The following is a 22736-nucleotide window of genomic DNA, read 5'->3' as shown; positions in this document are numbered from 1 at the left end:
CCTCTTGCTCGCAACATTTTTAAAGGGATGTATTTCCAGGTTAGGAAATTGTTTCTGAGCTAATATAAACACACTTTTACACATCAACACCTCCCCCTGCCCTGAAAAGTGCTAGTCTGCAAAGATAAATTGAAGCAAATTCCAAAACATGACCCAAAATACCATTCCCTGGTACACAGTAGAAAACTGAAAACAGTATTTTGCTGGCTTGTATCAGACAGATGCAAACTATTCTTGAGAAACAGTATAAAAGCAGGAGGGACTACAGAGCACCTAAGGAGCAAGAAATGCATCAATTACAAATGAAGACATTGTCATTACAAATGAAGACATCCCATCTTCTTCACTATCAATATACCCAAGGAATAAGTCTTCTCGTATCACCAGTAAGCCCTTTTTTTTTAAGTCATCTTGGTACGCTTAAATATCTTTCTGGTAAATATACCATACCATTATTTTCATAAATCCACTTTGACCTCGTAAGGTTTGCAGGGCTATCCAAAAACCGGGGGCAATGAGACAGGTAGACATTTAGATGTTTTATCTGCATTAATCCCACATCATCTCATTATGTTGCTAAAGTAGCAACATAATACTGCAATTTGTTAGCATTTCCCCCACTTTGCGTTCAAAACCTCTTGCATACTGCTGCAGAAATGATGCAGATAACACTGACTAGAGCAACTTGAAATAGGCAATCTAAAATGCTCATAACAGCCAAATATAATTCCACACAAATTTTGCATGAGTCTAGGTTTAATTTGCTTTACAGGACAGTTGGCCAAACAACAACATTTATCATAAAAATATCCTCTCCATTAGGCAAATCTCATTTTTCTTTCCAAAAGAAAATTCAACGTATACTCTGAGCAGTCAGTGGCTCATTTTCAAGATCAGCCCACACAGATTTTTCTTAACAAAAGAAAACAATTCAGTTAAAAAATGCAGACCAATGTAATGACATAGTCATATTGCTTTTGGCTATGTTAACTTTAAAAACCATGCCAATTTAGCTATTTTTCTTTAGGTTTTATTAGAAAAAAGTAGCAGATCAACATTACAGTTCAGAGTCTAATCTAAATATGCACTTGACAATGAAGCACATCTGAAAATGAAGTGAAAAAGGATCCCAGAAAACCTTCAGTTTGCCAATCCCCTGCTCCCTAATTCACATATCTTTTCTTCTGGCTTTCTGTTGACTGAAATCAAACAAGAAGCAAAAGATTTATTGCTATGAAAATAAAACTGTGGTATAGCAGTGTGAGTCTTGGGCGCTAAGTGTGCTCCAGCAAGATAACTTAATAATTTAATAATGTACTTGAATTTTTTGTTTGGCCATGAAAGTCCGTAAGCTGACTGACCCAAGTATAAACTGAAACGGCAGGTTTAGACAAAAAAAAAAAAGTTAGACAGCATGTTAAACCTCCAGTTTTCAAACAGTAATAAAAAGATACAATTCCAACAGCCAAGAAATTAAAATAAAAAAGAAGAAAAATGTTGATCTGACATTCGAGAGCTAAGTTTATTCTTATGCTCATCTCTGTTTGCGCCCAAAAGAATCTTAGAGTAGCCAGAAAGAAAAAAAAATTGTATTTATGGACTATCACACGATTGAAAAAGAGAAACAATTGCCTTTTGACATCGTTATTTTCCCCCACTGAGGTATAAAATCTACATATAAATTTGATACTTCACTATAACAAATTGTACTTTTCATAGTTCTGATTTAGTTTCCATTAAACCCTGTTTACTTTTTGTTTTTAAACCACAGAATTCTTAATTCATGTTACTGAATCTGGTTTCCAGCTGTCTTTCATTTTTTTGTGTATCTATATTTAGTAAGTCTGGTTACCACTGTTAACCAGGAGAAAAATATTCTTGGAACTTTCTTCATTACAACAGCACTTTCAGCAGAGGTTACTGATGTGCAAGCAAACTACAATGATATGCAGCTCTTCAGAGAAACTATTTCACTGATTATGTTTCCACTGTCCAAACATTCTCTAAATTATCTTCTGGAAGAAACTCTTTCGATCGTGTAAACATCAGTGGGTGCAGTTTCACTAGTATGTGTGGAAGTTTCACGTCCTTATGCAGGAAGGCTGGTTCACAGCTACTTAAGAAGCTGCAGGAGTTCTAACAGCTGACAAACTGTGGATTCTGCCGCGCAGACGTTTCTTCAGTTGCTACTTAACAGTGTAGTCAAAGTATCAGCTGAGGTAGCCCAGTCAATCTTTGCTTTTCTTTAGAACCTCTCAGAATATTTCTGGAAGGGTGACATTGCGAAGCAGCCACTGCTGGGAGCGGCTGCCGTTGCAGTCTCTGATGCTGGGTACCTGGCTGTCTTCTTCAGTGGCTTTGTCCAGGCACTGGTTACTGTTCACATGCAACAGGGTTAATTTCTTGGAGACAAAATAAAAAGAAATTAGTTTTACAAAAATCTCCAGGCATAAACTAACCAACTAGTGGCCATTAGAAATCTTCCATGGGTAAGCAGGAACTAGACGAGACCCCATGGTCACTGACTACAGATTCAAACCCCCAAGAACACTTAAATACGTTATTTGAAGTTGTAGATAATGAAAGCATTATGAAAACCAGAAAAGTCTGAACTTGTAAATGATGTTCTTTATCAAGAAATATCCACCATTCTTTAAATAGGATTATTCTGGTAAGATACACAAAATCAATTATTAGTTATAATAGTAGTTTTGATCAGATTAGAATGAACACACTGAATATGTATTCAAATGTATGTTTTTTTCTCAGTTAGGGACATAAAACTGACCGTACACTATCTTCTTTTAGTACTATGGGTTTATTTAGGTTTTTTTTTAATATTTCCTTTTTTTATACAACAAAAAAGGACATGTAGAAATTCATATACATATAAATCTTTTCTAATACCTACTAATCTTACTTATGCAATCACATTTCGCAACTGCCTTTTGTAACAACTGATTCTGAATTAACAAGCCTGAGAACTATTTTTTCTAACTGTCAGAGTTCTTGACTGCACTACTCAATAACAAAATTGAGTTTTAAGGCATGCAAATCAAATTAATGATGAATAGATCAACAGTCAATGACTCCTAGATCTGGCAGTTCAACATAGGACCTTCAAAGTAAATTTGAACATTACGTACAGGAAAGAGAATGATTAAAATAAAGTTGCTTTAAGCATCTCTACCTTAAAGGCATCACAATTTGGAATGTAAGATTTTCTTTATAATTTTGAGATGCTTTCTTAATTAGAACAGTTACTTCCTTTTAACCTTGTGTAAGATAAGGCGCCACGTGCTGAATTTGTCACAAGATTGTTAGTACTACCTTTTACTGGTCCAGTAGATAACTGGAACAAATTTCCAGTGTTGATCTCAACACTACACTAGCATACTATCTTTCTCCAGCTAGAAAATATTCTTCTAAAAGCTCCCCCAACACTTACCAGCTAATTAAACCAATACAGACACACACTGAGTGACTACATGATAAAACAGTAGCAGAAGGAACATAATCCTGACGCTGTTTCCTGTTTTGACCGTCAAACAGTGGCCTCATGCTGGAATATGTTGCTTTGTAGGCTCAAGTAAAAACTCAGGTTGTTTCATTCTAATGTCACAAGTCATTAGAAGACTTACCACTGGATCATATTCCCAAAGCTGATTTCCTTTTAGATGGTGGCACTTGAGCATCGTTACTGGGCCATTAAGTTTGGACACATCTAAACACAAATCATCTGTTCGAATTTCTTTATTGGCAGTATATGAGAAAACCTAGACAGAAAAAGAATGAGAGGAACTGAAAAAAAAGAAACAGGAGGATCCCCAGTGTAGATAATCTCTGCATATTGGAAAACAATTCTTCACAAAAGTGCAACAAGAACAACAACAAAAAAAAGATGTAAAATAAATTCCAGAACTGACACCCAGAAAAAAGTGTATTAAAACCAGTAGTTTGGGGACAGGCATTTTGTTTTAAAGTAATGATAACCAATCAGGAGGTCTAACTAGAAGATGGTTCCAGAGAACCTATGGGAGATGAAGTCTAGCTTACAGCAGTCATCTCCTCCTCTCATTCCCTTTTTGATGTGAAAGCTGGTCTAAAACCTATTGCAGTCATTCAAAAAATGACAAGTCCCCAACAAATCTTCTCATGCTTTTCCTCTTATAGTCATTTTCTTCAATGAAGGTTTCATGAACTTTAAGCATATTTTAACGATAACTACTGAAAGAATCAAATAATTGTCCCGATGAGAAGTAGTGTTCCAAATAATTCAATATATTAAGATAATTAAACAATACAATTATCACCTGATTGCCACCCATTCCATGGCAGTTAAAGATTCCAACTTTCTCATTTTCTTTTCTTGCCATGTTATCCAGACATTGATTTGTCTCTACATTTCTTATCTAGAAGTGAAAAGAGCACATCACCAAAGGTAGTTATTTTTAGAAAAGAACTAGGTCTGTAACAAACCAGCTCTCTCTGCTATATACCAGAAATTATGCAAATGAAATATCAAATACAGAAACCATACTACAACGATAGACCACTGTCCAAAACTCCCAAGCAAATTTTCAAGCTGGGGTACAGAACTATGTTTGTTTCTTTGCTTTCTTCTGGGGATCTTTCCATATTGGGGACTCTTTTTGCTCAAAAACTCAGCTACAACAGAATGGACACAATTAAGTCTCCAGTCCAAAACCTTCAGAAGTTTTAAAGCACTCTCCAAGACATGGTGAGTTTAATTCCCTATGAAAGTAAGGGTGACTGGGTTCAATTTCCTCACTTCTTTACAGCTTTAATCCTTGTATCACTATATAGTAGGCGGCATGAATATCATATCTCCTGATAGTCATGCAGCAACATAAAAGCCTGCTCCCATTTTGTTAAAAGCATTTCTTTTAAAAACAAACATACAAAGGAACAGAGAAATGCCCAGCAAGGCTTAGGGATCACAGGAATTTTCTGGTCACTGATGAGAGTTTTGGGGGTAAAGCTCAGAGCAGTTTTTAGGCCAAGCCCTGGCTTGATCTGGTCTAGCTTTTTCAAGAAGAAATTCTGCACATACTCTACACAGAGAATGTTACACATAATGTTATCCATAATGATACATTTCTGAAGGAATATTTCTGAAGCCCTTTTATTGGACACTAAGTACTGTAGTAAAAAAGCAAAAACAATCAAATTACAGAACTGTATACCAAAGTTCATTTTTCTGCCCCACTAAAAAGCCAGATGTGTCATTTTGCAGATCACAGGAGCACAGGTGCAAGATACCTGAACTTTGCTGGAGGTAATTTGTTTGCACAACTCAGTTCAGAATACAAACAACTTCCTGTGCATTGTCCTTTACACAGGGTAGATAAATACACAGGATAAAATCTTACCTCTCCCAGAGAAAAGTAATGACGTGGAATTTGGGAATCAGGATAAACATTCTCCAGGTACCAGGAGAAAGGCTTGCACTGGAGCTTGCGTCTCAATCCAAGTCGTGATGATATGTCTCCATAATCAACTTTAGTAACGCCTGTAGAAACAAAGAAAGTTTATTCTTCTATAATTCCACTTAATACAAAAATCATCAGTATAATTCACTGCGTGCATGAAACGCTTTTTTAGACAGTCATCCAAACACAAAGGAATGATTTATTTATTTAGTTTTCATGTAGCATTATGCTGTTTATATTCGCAGAGAGTATACGTCAGTCACTACCTGTGACTTCTCTTTCCAGATAATTCAAAAGATGGAATCACTACATCTGTGCTCACATGCCAATTTCTTACCTGTGGTTTCTGGAACAACTTGAATGCAGTTGATTACTAAGCTATCAAAAGGGAAAGGCTGAAACTGTGATAGTCATTAATGCCATTCTATCCCCTATGGCAAATGGGGTGCATATTTCTGCAGCATAACATAGCAGAATCCCTCTGTGGAGCAGGGAGAATTCCATTCTAATTTAATTCTGGAAGCCAGGTACCACATGCTGGACCCTTCATCATCTATCTTGTTGGTTAATACTCAAGGATCACTTGCTAACAAGCTCAGGAATGTTGCACCCCAACTAGAAGGGAGTGCAGCAGGAGGGCCAGGAGACCTCCTTGGATGGATAAGGAGCTCCTGAGGAAAATTCAAATGAAAAAAGAGGCTTATAAAAAGTGGAAGCAAGGACAGGTGGCATGGGAAGAATACAGGGATGTTGTCCGGGAAGCTAGAGACCAGGTTAGGAAAGCTAATGCCCAGTTAGAATTAAACTTAGCTAGGGAGGTTAAGGATAACAGGAAGGGATTCTATGGGTACATAGCAAATAAAAGACAGACTAGGGACAACGTAGGCCCCCTCCAGAAGCTCTCGGGAGAACTGGCTACCCTGGATTTGGAGAAGGCTGAGGTTCTGAATGACTTCTTTGCCTCGGTCTTCACTGGCAAAGGCTCTGACCACACCACACAAGTCTTGGAAGCAGATGCAGGGACTGTGAGAATGAAGACCTTGCGCCCACTGTAGGAGAGGATCTGGTTCAGGACCATCTTAAGAACCCGAACGTGCACAAGTCCATGCGACCCGATGAAATGCATCCATGGGTCCCGAAGGAACTGGCAAATGAAGTTGTGAAGCCACTGTCCATCATATTTGAAAAATCATGGCAGTCAGGTGAAGTTCCCGATGACTGGAAAAAGGGAAATATAACCCCCATTTTCAAGAAGAGGAAAACGGATGACCCAGGGAATTACAGACCAGTCAGTCTCACCTCTGTGCCTGGCAAAATCTTGGAGCAGATTCTCCTGGAAGCCATGCTAAGGCACATGAAAAACAATAAGGTGCTTGGTGACAGCCAGCATGGCTTCACTAAGGGGAAATTCTGCCTGACCAATTTGGTGGCCTCCTATGATGGGGCTATGGAACTGATGGACAGGGGTAGAGCAGTTGATGTCATCTACCTGGACTTGTGCAAAGCATTCGACACTGTCCCACACGACATCCTTGTCTCTAAATTGGAGAGACATCAATTTGATGGATGGACCACTCGGTGGATAAAGAACTGGCTGGATGGCCGCACGCAAAGAGTTGTGGTCAATGGCTCAATGTCCAGGTGGAGACCAGTAACGAGTGGTGTCCCTCAGGGATTGGTGTTGGGACCGGTCTTGTTCAACATCATTGTCGCTCACAGGTACAGTGGGATTGAGTGCACCCTCAGCAAGTTTGCCAATGACACCAAGCTGTGTGATTTGGTTGATAGGCTGGAGGGAAGGAATGCCATCCAGAGGGACCTTGACATGCTTGTGAGGTGGGCTGGTGCCAACCTCATGAAGTTTAACCATGCCATGTGCAAGGTCCTACACCTGGGTCGGAGCAATCCCAGGCACAGCTCCAGGTTGGGCAGAGAAGAGATTCAGAGCAGCCCTGAGGAGAAGGACTTGGGGGTGTTGGTTGATGAGAAAATGAACATGAGCTGGTTTCAGTGTGCGCCTGCAGCCCAGAAAGCCAACCATATCCTGGGCTGCATCAAAAGGAGCGTGACCAGCAGGTCGAAGGAGGTGATCCTGCCCCTCTACTCTGCTCTTGTGAGACCTCACTTAGAGTATTGTGTGCAGTTCTGGTGTCCTCAACATAAAAAGCACATGGAACTGTTGGAACAAGTCCAGAGGAGGGTCAGGAGGATGACCAAGGGACTGGAGCACCTCCTGTATGAAGATAGGCTGAGAAAGTTGGGGCTGTTCAGCCTGGAGAAGAGAAGGCTGCGTGGAGATCTCATAGCAGCCTTCCAGTATCTGAAGGGGGGCTACAGGGATGCTGGGGAGGGACTCTTGATTAGGGACTGTAGTGACAGGACAAGGGGTAACAGGCTCAAACTTAAACAGGGGAAGTTTAGACTGGATATAAGGAAGAAATTCTTTCCTGTCAGGGTGGTGAGGCACTGGAATGGGTTACCCAGGGAAGTTGTGAATGCTCCATCCCTGGAGCCAGGGGACAGAGCCTTGGGTGGCATGGTTTAGTGTGAGGTGTCCCTGCCCATGGCAGGTGGTTGGAACTAGATGATCTTAAGGTCCTTTCCAACCCTAACTATTCTGGGATTCAATGATTCTATATAACTGCAGAAGAAACAGTCAGAAAGCAGCCTTCATACAGGGAACTAAGCCTTTAATAATTCAGTATTTGTTCAATATAACTGCAGCATTTGCAAGAAGTATGTTCACCATTAGGACTGTTATTTTTTTTTGGTGGCATTTTGCTTGCCTTTTTTCTGCTTTACTCTTCATTTATCAAAGTGCTCATTCTTCCTGTATCTTCCCACTCCTTGACGGTTATGTTAATTCCTTCTGAAAATTATTTTGTGCAAGTTCCATCCGCATATGGGTTGAGAATGGTGTGCATGATCAGTAGACACTTTCGCCCACCAGAATTAAGCAATATTGTCATTAATATTCTAATAACATTAATTAATAAAGGGTAAGAATTTTCTAGTTTTCAGGCATCATGTTCTTTTTGTATTTTCCACACTAAACTCCATCTACACAGGCCAGAAGCAATACACTACCAGAAAACCCAAACAAAGGAAAAAGAACAAAACCAAATCCTAGCAATTTAAATTCCCCTCACAGACCACAAATATGGCTCAACTGGCCACAACACTAGAGACCTCCAGCTGCATACATTTTTCAGGAATCCTTCTATTTAGAGGACTGTGAATTACCTCCCCATTTTTTGACCTTTTGAAACTGAGTTGGAGTAATTTCTAAGTTGGCATACTGTTATTAAATCGACTTGCCAGCAGATGGTGTGTTTCTACTCAATTAGGAGAGATAATGGCACAATTTCCGCTAAACGTTTATAAATATCAATAAAAACATTAGTATTTTCAATATTCCAGAGGGAAAAAAAAATGTTAGCCAGGCTTTTAATTTAAAAACAACCCAAAAGCAACAACAAAAAAAAACCCAACAAACCAAACCAAAAAAACACCAAATAAAACCCAACAGAAACAATCCCAAAACACTCCAAACCCTAAAGACGTTTTAACAAAGATGCCAGATTCTAGTAAAGGAAAGCTTGTTTTTTAAATGAAATTTTGAATAGTGTGAATGAAATATCTCTTGGAACAGAATCCCAGAAAGTTTCAGGCTGTGCTTTTCAGTCACAAAATAATTCCCAAAACCAAAACCACAAGACAAACAAACTGCCCTGCAAAACACTGCCCTATCTTCACAAAAGCAAGTATTTGCTCTACACCAAAAGGAGCACTCTCTCAAAAAGTAATGAAGTAAGAAGAGAAAGGCTGTACCAATCAACCACAGCTAAGTATGGAGTTCTTCATTTTTCAGTGATAAAAAAGCAGCTGATGGATGAAACATCCATCCTCACAACAGCCTTAAGATATTCAGAACTCATTCATCAATTTCCTACTGACCTTAAGAAAACAACACTGTTAAGGCTTTGTCACATCACTGAATAGCAGTAAGAATTAAAGTTGTACTCAAACAAATACAAAGTGATACTTGAAAGCACATACAAGTATTTTGTTTCTTAAAATAAATGTCACTGCCTAGAAAGAAAAGTGCCAGCTGCTTTTCCCTCCATTACAATTGTGTATTATATTTTATACATTACATTAAATTCCATTTAATCATTTTTAGACTAAAAGACTTAAACTTCTCTCTGAAGTTAGATCTGCACCAAACCATATAGTGCACACAGACTACAGTTAGCATGAACTTAGAAGATGGACTGAGTAGCAAAACCAGTATAGTTGCTGTAGGGTTCTCCTCTAACAAGGCTGAATCACTCTATTTCCTAAGTTTCTATGCATACTACCTGATGTGTACTACTCAAAACTAGACTGAGTGTTCCTATACATATGCACTATACAGTTACGTATGGTTAACAGTTCTGGGGGCAAAAGCTTCAACCCAAACACAACCAACTCAAAGCAAACTAGGAAAACTGCAAAGTATAAAAGGTATAAAAAGCAAGTACATGACTAAATCATGATTCCATCCACAAACCATTAAAATTCATATACACAGTAATATATACCTTCCATTGCTTTAGTACACTTTAAAGGCTGAGAAAAACAAACAAACAAACCAAAACACCTAAAACAAACAAGCAAAAAATCCCCAACAAACCACAAAGCAAGACTGAGATCAAATCTTCCTCCCAAGAGATAATTATGCCAGACTCTTACAAGTATGTGCCTCATGAGAAGGAATCATGACCACTAGTTGTTCTTTCAAATACTTGGGTTTGGTTGATTTAAAAAAAAATAAAAAAAATAAAAAAAATATCAGAAACAGTATTTAACAGTACTTGTCACTGTTGCTTTTAACCAGACAATGCTGGCTTTTTCCCTCATCTCCCCACCCCTACCCCCATCCCAAACCCCAATTACATTAACAGCCTGGACCTCACTGATGATTTCATGTCTCACAGCTTGTTATTTGCTGCAGGACAATTTTATGCCTTTTCTTCTGACACATACACCTAAAGCTGCACTCTGAAATATATACTGATAAGGTAAAAAATCCCACATCAAACTATCGAATCACACCATCAGCAGTTCTTTTGAACAAATGTAAAATCTATCTCAGCACTTGCTTGTGCTGTCAGTATTCTGTTTGGTATGCAGTATTAGACTGCTCTGACTAGTAATATATAATTGTCTCTTTATACCTTTACAAAAAACATACATCTAATGCTGTCTCATGAGTACTCTTTCAGTTTCATTTTCTTTTCTTTAATCTTCAGATCTGTTGCAACAGATCTGCCATCCTCAAAATTTCAAAAGAGCTGAAGATTTTCTTGCCAAGTTCAATATGTGGCAATATATTTATGCTAAACTGCTTTGGGAAAAAAAAAAAAGGAAATGTTTTCATCATGATTATAAATTGCTCAATCATGTTCAGAAACACAGTAGGAAAACTGTTTCACCTAAAGCTAGTCTGTAAAAATCATAGAACCCATTTTTATTTAGTATTATGAAACTCAGTAAGCAATAATAATTTTAAATCAATTTGAATGCCTACATTATTTGCATTCCCAATTAATGCTAATACGGCATACGAGCTGAAAACAAGAGCACATGGAATCATTCAGTACGTATTTTGAACACAGGCTTAGCTACACTGCAAGATGTGGTCTCAATCCCTTCTCTGTCCTCCCTATCAACCGTGAAGAAAGACGTTACCCATTTCCAGTCTGTACACATTGAACTTTGACTTCCCATGCCTGGCTAGAGACAAGTGCATGCAGCATTAGAAGCTAGGCATACTGATGCAGCTTTTAGGATAACATGTTTACGTCTCTGTCTCAGGTAATTCTGCAACGCTATTTTCTCAGGCTGTCTGCCTGTCCACTTGGACCCAATGCCATGGAAGATAACCTCTGGGCAAACTTCTGGTCAACAGTAAAATTAATTTCCCTACAAGCTAGAACGGCTCTACCCAGGCTCACCAGCTGGGACGTGAGAGGCTGCTGAATGACAAAGATGCACGCTGAACAAGGTGCAGGTGGGTGCACGTAAGAGCTGGAACCCACTCACACACAGCATGGGGAGGCCACAGAACCTGAAAGTATCCACACTTCATCTTTAGATTAAGGATGCCAACAAATTCTACAACTGTCCGTTTATCATTCATTACTAGTTAGAAAGTCAGGCTGGCATACCACAGCTACCTCCCCCTAATGCTTTGCAGCTGCTGCTGCAGAAAGGGGCAGCTTTCTCCTCAGCCTCAGACTCCTGTCCTGCACACAGGTGCTAACATAACCCGTAGAGAGCCAGCCCACAGAACAAGCAATCCTGACAATTTCAGCAAATCAAAGCAGTTGACATAGATGAACAATCAAATGACTAAGGGGAGGTGAATCCCTGTCACCCACTTGAAAAGCAAGGCACTCTGCCCTCACAGCAAGCTGTTACACTGACATCATCAACTTATAAAATCTCACCATGGACAATCTAGTCCTAGTATTTCAGACTGGAGAAAGTAATGAAAGGCCAGCACGAGAAATAATGAAGTGTCAGAGTCCACTGAACAGAATGACTGGAGACAGGAATCAGACTATTCACCTGCACGTGCTGGATCTGTTTTCTGAAAGCCTAAGAGGAAATGGTCTGGGAAACAGCTCCCTGCTGTAATCCATGACTGTGAGGAAAACTGTTGGCTAATGAGAAAAGACTACAGCTAGTGCCATTATTGCCATGGAGAATAGCTGTTTCATGCAATGAGATAGGCTTGATTTTGGCTGAGCAACAGCTGCTGCAACACTTTCCTGCACAACCACCATCTGTAGCTAACCACTTTAAGCAGAGAGATGGCTTCTAAAATGCATGAAAGCTTAAAACAGACAAGTAACAATTTCTGCTAGGCTGTATTTACTAAAGAAAAAAGGATTACAGGCTTACTTTTCAAGAGGGCAGCTTTCCATTTAACTACATTACATCAACAGTAAAAAGTCTCTTGAGTTCCTAATCATACTAGCAGTAAGCTTTTTTTTTCAGACAACACAGATTACATGAAGTGGGAAAGCTACCTGAGAATCTTAGGTTTGCTTTTCTGGACCAGTCCCTCTGTGACTCAGTCTTAGGGGAGCAGAAGAGAAAGGATATAAAGGAGGAAAAAAAATTTCTTGTTAGCTAGGCTCAATGATGCCTGTCAGTGTATTACCTCCTCCAAAATCCAATTTTCTCATCCATGCCAACTAACAAGAAAAAACCTGGATGCACAGAAGATTGGCTGTTTTCCTTGTTCGTCTGCACCCTTTCTTGCAAACAAGCATCAGCTTAAAAATCCTCACCTTGCTCCTTGCAAGAACTTGTGACACTGTCACAGTAATACTGAAAGTACACACTGTACTAGGCAAAGAGTTTCACAGACTGCATACTGTACTCTGCCAGAGGATCACTACATCATCCTTCTGCAAGAACTAAACATTTACATTTTTATATTAGAAGGATACCTGGAAAAGCAGAGTATGGGTATATGAGCTAATGCAGCAGAGATTCCCCGAGTTCTTATTGGCCAGAAAGACTGAAGTTTACACTGATGTTATTTTGCTGCGAAAAGGTTAAGATCAGGGTCTGCAAGGCTCTGATAAGACTGGATATAGTAGAATAACACCAGCAAGGTGTTTGTTAACTTCCCAAAATAGTAGTCCTTTCTAGTTAATACCTACTGGCTCTCACAACTTACATGGATCTGGGGAGAGGCATAAGTAGCATTGAGTATATGTATCTATTCGTTCTCCGAACAACATCAGAAAGAGTGATCCACACTACTAGACACTCTCTTCACAGCCCAGGAAACAAATCAACTTCAGAATAACCCAACTTCTTCAGGTATTATATGATCCTGTGCTTCAAACACTAGGAAATTCTAGTATCTTCATTGCAGTGTCAATATGGGTATCGGTACACAAATGAGATTGTGCGCCAGCCGGCAGGCGCAGATGCTCCGAGAGAAGCTTGGCAAGCACACATCCCTATCCAACACTCATTCAGGCTATTAGCATACAAACTATGCAGACAAGCGTCTTTTGAAAGAAAAGAAAATATACAGTGCAGTTATAGATAATTGCTGAAGTTACTTTCACCATTTCAAAAATCTTACCATATTCTATTTTAAATTAAATTCCTTTTCTCCAACAAAAGAACCCATACATATACCATTATACTGCAAAGCTGTGAAATAAAGTCCCATCAAAATAACAATCCTACAAAATTCAGTGTAACTCTCTGTAGCTTACACTTACCACATGGAATGGAATGACTATACAGATTATATATAAAGTAACAAAGCCTGATCATGGTGTTCATTAATTTATATTTGTTTTTAAGAATCATTTTTATAGTTAGGCATTCCAGCTACTCAGTACAGTTTAGAATCTACCTTGACATGGATGTATAAAACCAATCTTAACCAAAAATGACTGCATCTATTTATATACAACTTTCCTGAATATCTGTCTTGTTTGAATTTATAATGCTTCATTAATAACAACACAGAGCAGTAATCATAAGCTGTTAGCTTCTGATTTCGCCTACAAGGCTTTGACTAGTAGCAAGAATGTTTTTTTCCCTTAAAAAAACACCCAAACTTACAGTCTTGAGCAATGTGTTCTCCTAAGACAAAAAAACCACCATAAATCCACACTGTCACTTGTCCTCATAAGTATTCTTAAAATCTGTAATCTAAAATTTGACGCTGTTCAGACTCATACTGCATTGTATTACAGCTTTTAAATTTCAATACTACTGCAGGTTTAATAGGCAAGTCAAAAGGAAATACTAGTTTTAAAGATGTCTTTGGAAAAGCAGATGTGGCATACAGAACTACCACTTGGTATTTAAGGTCAAACATCTCTAATGTCTCAAGTATTTAGAAAGGATGTCTGATGCCACCCAAAGCTTGTCTCGTCTTTTTAAAAGTGACAACAAAAACATCCTGTAGTGGAAAGTAACAATTCAGTATCTCCCAAGGTTCCTTTCTTTTCCTGATGGTTTTTGTTTTTTTTCTCCCAGAAAGTTTGAGTTCATCGGAAATTCAGCCACGTATTTTACATCCTCTTGTTTACTTAACACCGATTTTAAGAAACATACTAAATACCACCATAGTCAAGTATATTGGCAACTTGCCCCTACACTCTGGATAAAGTGCAAACTCCACCAAGTCAAATGATGTTAACTTCTGCTACTCCTGCTACAGCATTTCACTTCTGATCTATTCGACCTGGAATGCCTACAACACAGAAGTCAGAGGTTGAACTCTGGCACATTATGAAATATATTAGGATGGCTAATTTTTAGCACTATGGGTGAGCTCTTTGATGTTCCGCTGAGCTTTAATTCTATTGCATAGGAAGCTCATTCATAAGTTATGTACATGTTAAAAAACAAAGACTACTTCAGGGCATATTTTCTGGCTAACAAAATTATTTTTCAATTAAGACCTTCCTTTGTGTACATCTTACTTGAGCTTTGTCTGACAAACTTCAAAGCAGTAATATTTACTCATGTTCCTTCCCAGCAGTAATAACATTAAAATTCTTAACAGGTATTTCTCGTAACCAAAGACCTGCTCACCTGGGGAAATGATGTAAAAAAAGTTTTTGAACTCATCCATCCAGACTTCTGCAAGCCGCCTGTTATTTTTGTTGATTATCTGCCCTGTACCTCCTGGAAATGTGTACGGTGTTGCTTTTCTGAACACGTGCCCCACGTGTGAGCAAGTTACAATTTCCAAAGTGCCACCACACTGCCAGATCTGAAAGTGACAGAACAATTAGCTTCAAGTTGTTAAAAAAAGTTTTAAAAATGTTAATCACTTGCTTCTGCTCAAGTTGAAGAAACAACATTAGTTGAGGTCTAGAACAAATACATATACTGCACGGGAGAGGAATATATGCCTGCTTCCTGCTCAAGAGATAAAGATACTCATAAGCCTGGGTAAGGTCACATACGAAAGAGTACATCAGGCCTCACAGCAGTAATGCACCAGCAAGAGACTACTTTAGAGAACTGGGCAAGCTGACAGCGAAGGAAAATGCTCACATGAATCACAGGAAGTAACAGGTGGTTACTGTTTCTGTCCAGAAGTGTCCATTATAAAATAGAATCTCCATGTAAAAAAACCACATATACTTCCCAAGTACTTTGGACCTCTACCTCTAAACACGCAGATTCAGAAAGCTGAAGTACTTCAGAGGTACCCACCTACACACTCTGAACTGATAAGGAAAACAAAAGGAAATAGGAAATTTGGTAGGAACAAAAGTGAGAACAGCTCTGGCTAAGTCCACATCCAAATGAACACATGCAATCATTCAGTTAGGAAACAGCAAGGAGAGTTGGTACAGAAGCACACATTTCACTGACGTATTAAACCATGCACTGATGGTATCACCCCTAACTTATGCTCCCCCATTAGCTTTTCTAACAACTCCTTTTAACACACATACATTCATTCTTCAGAATGAGCACCCCAGTATTTTGATCTCTGCAAACTATTCACCATGCACTTTTCACTGACAAATAGAGTCTTTGTGTATCACCACTGGAGGCACTTGACAGGAAGTAAAGTGCTAACTGCAACATGAGAGGACACTGATGCAGGCAGCAGATAAGATTTTTTTGCAGAACTCAGGATGCACTGTCCTGAGTAAAAAAACACTGAAGAGTTTTACCTACCCTGAAAGAAATTTCTAAGTTTTCTCCACCCCAAATATCCATTCCAGCATCATATGTTCCAATTTCCTGAAAGTAATCTCTGTCTATTGAAAAAAGACCTCCTGCCATTGTAGGTGTCCTGGGATGGGGCAAAAGAAGACAAAAAAAAAGTGTCAGTCACTAAAAACAAATACATTTCACACTTTCAGTGACAAAATAGCTTTTTATTTCTCAAGTTCCCAACACACTCCTTCTCACTGGCTTCCATCCAAATTCAGTTAATGTACTTCCTAGCTCAAAATTTTCCAGAGATGGAACCAGTTAGTGACAGTTCTCCTTACTGAAGTCCACACAGGGAAACAGTCCATAGAAAAGCTGCTGCCATTCCTGAGAAAGACTTCTGTCTCCAATGGTGATCATTTGTAAAATATCAAAACAGTTTCTTACAGGAAATCTATACTTCTGGCAACTGCTCGTGAAAGTTATGGGGTCCATGAAGTGGCCTGCTTGCTTTCACTATTACTGCTTTGTACAAGAAAATTATACAGTCTAGATTATACATCTAGATTTTCTTTACAAATTCCTTAGTGGTATGGAAAATAAAACTGTGCTGGCTTCTCCTGTGCTGGGTTTCTCCCAGACTTCTATCTTTTTTTGGTCAACAATTACATACTAGCCTATATATCAGGCTAACAATACAACTCTGTAGTTCAAGTATATGAGTTATTTACACTTTTAGCACAAATTATTTTCTACTACTAGCCATTTTCTTGAAACACTTTGGGCTTTTTCTGAAAGACACCTAAAACACAAGCTAGGTCACAACCTAACTAAAAATTTATGTTGCTTCCTTCCCCTAAAAAGGGAATCAGGGTGCATGTGTGTCGCAATTTGCCATATAACGAGAAAACCCTTATTTCTTAAATGAAAATCAAACAAAAAACAGTAAAGGCCATATCCTCAACTTTATGGTAAGTAAGGTTTGTCCACTTTCAGAACTGGCCAGTAAGACCAGAAAATAAGTCTACAATTGTTAAAAAGTACACATTACACACAAATTCTCTTTCTTACTACCTAAGATGCTAAGTTTATATATGTATGCACACACACAAATACACAAACATACCATAAATGGATGCATCTTTTCAAAACATTGTTTACTTTGTTAGAAAAGAAATTTCAATAAAAGCCCATGCATCAGTATAAAAAAACCTAGTTAAAAGATAGTAATTAATTGCTACCAAAAGTTGCCAACAACCAAGCCATGTAAAAGAAATTTTATGCTGTTCCTTTGATCAGTCAAAAATGATGCTACAATACAATTCATTAAGTACTCACAAGATTAACCTAGAAAGGATACAAGCAAACATCAGGTAAACATTGTAACTCATTTAATAATTTCCCATTACCTAACAGGAAGAGTTCGGTCTCCTTTCCGTCGATCCATTTCTCTCTGAGGGACAGGATACCAACGAAAGTTCAGCTTCCAGTTGAATCCACCATAGGTCATGTCAGAACCTGCCATATATTCGAAGGTGTCATCGCTAATTACATCAATGATCGGACACACTACTGTCCTCCTAGGGAAAGGAAAGAACCAAAACCTATTCATTAAAGTGTCCAGAAAGGTGGGGCTTTTGTTGCTTTGGTTTGTTTAGGTTTTGTTTTTAACATATACAGTTTAAATTTTTATAATGCCATCTCTTAACAACGGTACTCAATAGATTATTGCCATGAAACATAGTCTAATTCTGTCTTGCTAATTAGAGTTAATTAATCTAAAGGAAAATGTGTTTTTCTAATAAAATTTTCGCAATACTAGCTTTTTTTTAAATAGCATTTGTATTATTACCATAAATAAATATTCATCCCTTTGCAGACGGAAAAATTGATTACAGCTCTCACAGCCACATAGTGATTGTACAGAAAAGGAGGTTTTTTGTTTCTAGTTAAGTAGTCAAAGTAACTTACATGTTTTGAAATTAAAACTTGGTCATTAGCTCTGGGAAAGTATTCTTATATGCTTTCAGGACTAAGAAATTTTAGGCATTACTAACAAAGTAGAACTACTGCAATAAGTTTGACAGAAAGAGGCTTTTTTGTCCACTGTCCTGATGTTGCTAAGACACAAACTTGCAGAAACTAATTCTAATCATCATAAGTAACCATCCTCAAGCAGGCTTCCTCTCATGGAAAGCTCAGTAAAAAGATTCAGCAGTTGCAACTAAATTTAAAGGACTTATTTAGTTGAGCCATTTGCACAAATTGTAAAAATTTATGTACTGTAGTCTCAAAGAAAGTCTATTAATGATAACTTAAAGGTTAGTATTATGTCTCAGCACAATGCTGAACAAAGATTCTTTACTAACAGCTTTTTCATTGTGTAATGCTATATTTCATTTTAAAGTGATTTTTATCTACAACCATAAGAACAAAATAGAGATCTGTAACACCATATTTAATATCTAGTCTATTTAATATGCTGTTTACTAACAGATGTTAGGCAACTACAGGGTAACTGTTTAGATATATGAATGTTTTATAAAGCAGACCATTCTTTCACTTTCTTTTTTCCCCCTCAACACAATTTCCATCACACTATCATGGACATAAGTTGTGAGTATTGACTTATGATAGAAACCTAAAGCTATGATACTGCAGTAGATCAGTATGATTCTAGTAAGTATTCTAACTGTTGCAAATATACATCAGTAGAGTTAAGACACAGTACAGATTTCCACAATACAAATACGTTACAAAATAATCAAATAAGAACCTGAAAACAGTAAACCTGACAGTTCTTACCAACAGTGTTGGTGTTATATGAGATCAGGGCTCCATTTCTTCCTCAATAATATCTTCCCAAATTCATGAAGGAATGAGTAGGGCTGCAGACTGCTTTCTCAACTACATTCATGCTTACATCTTCCGTTGTGCAATACATTATGCCATGCATCCCAATGTAAGTTTCACTTTAAACCAAGTTTTACTTTTTAAAAGTTGTTCTGAATTAGCCTTTTATCCTTACACCAATGAGAATTTATCCAGCTGTTCAGAAAGCAGATATTGCTGGTAGGCTGCATTGTAATCCTTAGAACATTTCTTAATAACTGAGAAAACCAACATGGACCAAGAAGTGGATAATTACCTGTCAGCTTTGATCCTTGCCAGCAGAGGTTCAAGCCAGCCTACTGTACATTCACAATGAGCATCCAAGAAGGTGATGACCTGGCCTTTAGAAGCAGCAGCCCCCTTTAATCTGGCTCTAATCAATCCAGAACGCTGTTCCATTCGAATCACATGAACAGGTACTTTTAGTTTTTTCACATAATTCTCCAATGGTCTTTTCAAGAAGTCTGCAAAGAATGATCAAAACCATGAAAACTGTCAGTCACGTAGTTCAGCAATATTTTTTCCTCTTTTTTTTTTAATAAGAAGAGAATTAAATTAAGAGATGTTTCCTCATTTATTTTCTATCCTTTTCCTACTTTCTCAGCTAGTTTCCTCTGATGCTTATTCTACACTTTACAATATGCCCTTCCACATCTCCATGTGTTTCACTTGCTAGAGCAAGAAGTTCTTCCTCCTCTTCATTTCTTCACTATGGAAAACACAAAAATGAAGAGAGTGTAGAATGTTTACACAGAAAGCAGATGGAATAGGCAAGTTCTTATTTTGGAGTAGATGCGACTCTTACTTTCAAAAACATATGCATAAGTGCTCTTGGACAAAACACTACCAAGAAAATACAGAAGATGATCCAACTAGCTGAACATAAATTACCTCCCTTAGGAATGTAACTTCCAGGTAATTTCTTTGCAAGCTGTTTAAAACATGATCAAGTTAATTTTTCAGTTGTGTTTTCTCTAGTTTTTTCTAGCTAATATTTTTTCTGTTAAATTAATCACTGCAACACCTCAAAACATAAATAAGGACAAAATCATACACACATAAATGACTGACATCAACAAGCCTCAGTTTAGCTGAAGGACAAATTATTCAAAATAGAACACCCATAACCAACTACCATATGCCTAGAGACTTAAAATTACTTGCATTACAAAGAGTTATTAGACTATGATGGATGATGCCAAAGGAAGAACGAAGAATTAAGGGAGAATGCAGTTGACAGCCACAGAAACAAAATTCTGCAGTAACTTGCAGATTTCAAATCTTCATAAAAAGAAAAAAAAAGGCAAAACAGTCTTATAACACATCTATGGAATATATTAGACTATATGCTTAAAGCACATGGGAGTTGTACTACAATAGTGCGAAGCCTCTAGCACGATTTAGCATAAGATAGTAAGAACTCATACGAGAATAAACTGGGCAGGGGGAGAAGGAGGGGCAGAGGGGGGGAGAAGAAGCACCACATGAACTCTTAATGGCTGTTTTGCAAATCTCAAGAGGCAGACCTGACCTGGGGGTGATTACCATTCCTTAGCACTGCTCCAGATGAATGAGTTCTAATTGCCTCTTCATTTCTTCTTTTGTGCATTTTTGGACTGTCACTAAACCCCACAGAAATAAGTTATGACATCTTGAAAGCTCAACTGTGCTAAAAGAGCCTAAGCAGTTGATAGATCTTAAATATTTGTCCCCAGAGAAACTCAAAACAAGTAAATTCTTATTTTGCATATTAACAGAGACTGAAATGAATAAATGTTTATTAGTACAAACCAAGTGTACATGTCTGAGCATTTTGTAGGCCTTTTGAAATTGAACAGAGAGATCATTTGGCTGACTGACTATGTAGCAAATATAATCTCACCTCTTACAGGGTGGCTTTCCAAAGCCACTAATTTAAAGGAACTAGTACTATGGTAAATTTTATTGTTTTAATAAGCTTTCATGGTATACACAAATTGAATAAAACAGTGAAGCACCCCTCTCTATGCTAACCATCTCATGAGCAAGTCACACAGATCAGTATGTTTCTCTGCACATTTCAGGTATAGTACTGACAAGTTTTTAAAGCAATTTTAACTGCTTTAAGCTGAATGAATACGGGTTGGAACACGGTTCTTGAATGCACAATTAATGGTAAAATTCTGCCAGGAGGAAGAGAGAAAGAAAGATTTCAATAATACAACTGCAGCAGTCAAGAACTAGCATAAAGCAGAAAGTTACACTTTTCCAGCAAAATAAAAAGGATATTTTATCCGTACAAAAGCATGGAAAAATAACACAGGCATCAAGATTTCTGATGTTCCTCTACTACAAGCAGTCAGGATTTAATGCTCAAATCTAAGTAGCATATTTTCTCTCCAGAGCACTGTCTCTTAGAGTGACACACATCCCTCACAAACTGCTCCCTTAGTTTAAGTAGCAACAGTCTAAAGACTTGGACCAGTCGCACATCCAGGAACTAGGAATAATTTCTTCTAAGTTGACACTTTTTCTTTAAAAGAAAGCATGCAATATATTTTGGCCTACCAGGAATGCCAGAATCAAGCTGCAGAGATTATTTTCTAGACAAACCTACTGGTTCCCCTGTATACTACATTCTGTATTAAAAACAGTAAATAAAAAGAATAAAAAGTTTGATGCATTACAGAGTCAGCTGTTTACAAGTGACCTAGAATGATTGCTGAGTAAATTTTTAGCACTGCCTCATACACTTCCAACAGAGTAAGCTTTGACAGTATTTAACCAAAAAAAAAAACCACCCCCCCACCCCCCCCAAAACAAACAAACAAACAAAAACCACCAAGGAAACAAAAACCCACCACCCTTCCTCCCCCAAATGCTTCTACTTGGAAACAATATTTTTTTTGTATTTTCAGAGGTATAATTTTTGTTTCATTTAACTCATTGTTCTGGATATTCCTTTCAAACTTTTTCTGTATCGAAAGGGTTCATAATTTTACCTAAGACTATGGACAGTTTAAAGAGCACCCACTGTGTCAATAACAGAACTAAGAAAGCAAAAAAAAAACAGATGTATTCAGTCCAAGTCAACTAAGTGCTTAAGTTGAAAAACATCTTGCCAGTTCTGAGTCACATTTATATGAATATAAATGAAAAATTAAGTTTCAAACAATGCCTCTTTTTATGAACCAACAATAAAGCACAGATTTATCACATATAAGTATACACAGTTTTAAGTATGAATGTTTTATAAGACATTACTGTCAGCAATTTCGTTTGTTACATTGCCTTGATCTGTATCTATGTAACCAAATTCTGAGAGTGTATTCTATCCTAATGTAATCTGCCTACCATGCTTGGCCATTGAGTATTGACCCAGTTTTAAGTACTGGCTAATCCTGATTTCTCCCGTTACATTTTTTTTCTAAATAGTTACCGAAGATCAATACTTAAAACCATATAATTCTGATCAGTAACTAGAGAACAGGGTTACAGATAGGTCTTGTTTCCCCAAAGTTTTTCTTTTTGGTGTAAATAATTGGGTGATATTATGCAAATTCATTCTTCTAAGAGCATGACACTAGCAGGTACAAAGTGTGCTTCAGGCAAACTGAATGCTTACTTTATTCCAATTAAATTGCCTCTGATGCTAGAATTCAAAATATACTATCCAGACTTAACATTTTCTTTTTCTGGGAA

At 37.7% G+C, this 22736-nt stretch overlaps 1 protein-coding gene across 1 annotated transcript in view; it reads right to left on the bottom strand.

Annotated features, from left to right (window-relative positions):
* Nucleotides 1-738: 738 nt before the first annotated feature.
* The window catches only part of GALNT1 (polypeptide N-acetylgalactosaminyltransferase 1), an 86124-nt gene continuing 64126 nt past the window's right edge, over nt 739-22736 (bottom strand). The window contains exons 6-13 of the mRNA XM_057423045.1: nt 19312-19519; nt 17573-17743; nt 16185-16302; nt 15081-15261; nt 5394-5533; nt 4314-4412; nt 3642-3776; nt 739-2402 (exon numbers count right to left, since the gene is read on the bottom strand). Of these exons, the coding sequence (XP_057279028.1) occupies nt 2256-2402; nt 3642-3776; nt 4314-4412; nt 5394-5533; nt 15081-15261; nt 16185-16302; nt 17573-17743; nt 19312-19519 (1199 nt within the window). The 3' untranslated portion in view covers nt 739-2255. The remainder of the gene's footprint in view (nt 2403-3641; nt 3777-4313; nt 4413-5393; nt 5534-15080; nt 15262-16184; nt 16303-17572; nt 17744-19311; nt 19520-22736) is intronic.

This window comes from Pezoporus wallicus, unplaced genomic scaffold (genome assembly GCF_028554395.1).
Source record: "Pezoporus wallicus isolate ANWC-B61680 ecotype Strahan unplaced genomic scaffold, APGP_CSIRO_Pwel_v1 contig_749, whole genome shotgun sequence".
Lineage (NCBI taxonomy): Eukaryota > Metazoa > Chordata > Aves > Psittaciformes > Psittacidae > Pezoporus > Pezoporus wallicus.
The sequence above is the reverse complement of the archived record's forward strand: the minus strand, read 5'-3'. Positions and strand labels throughout refer to the sequence as shown.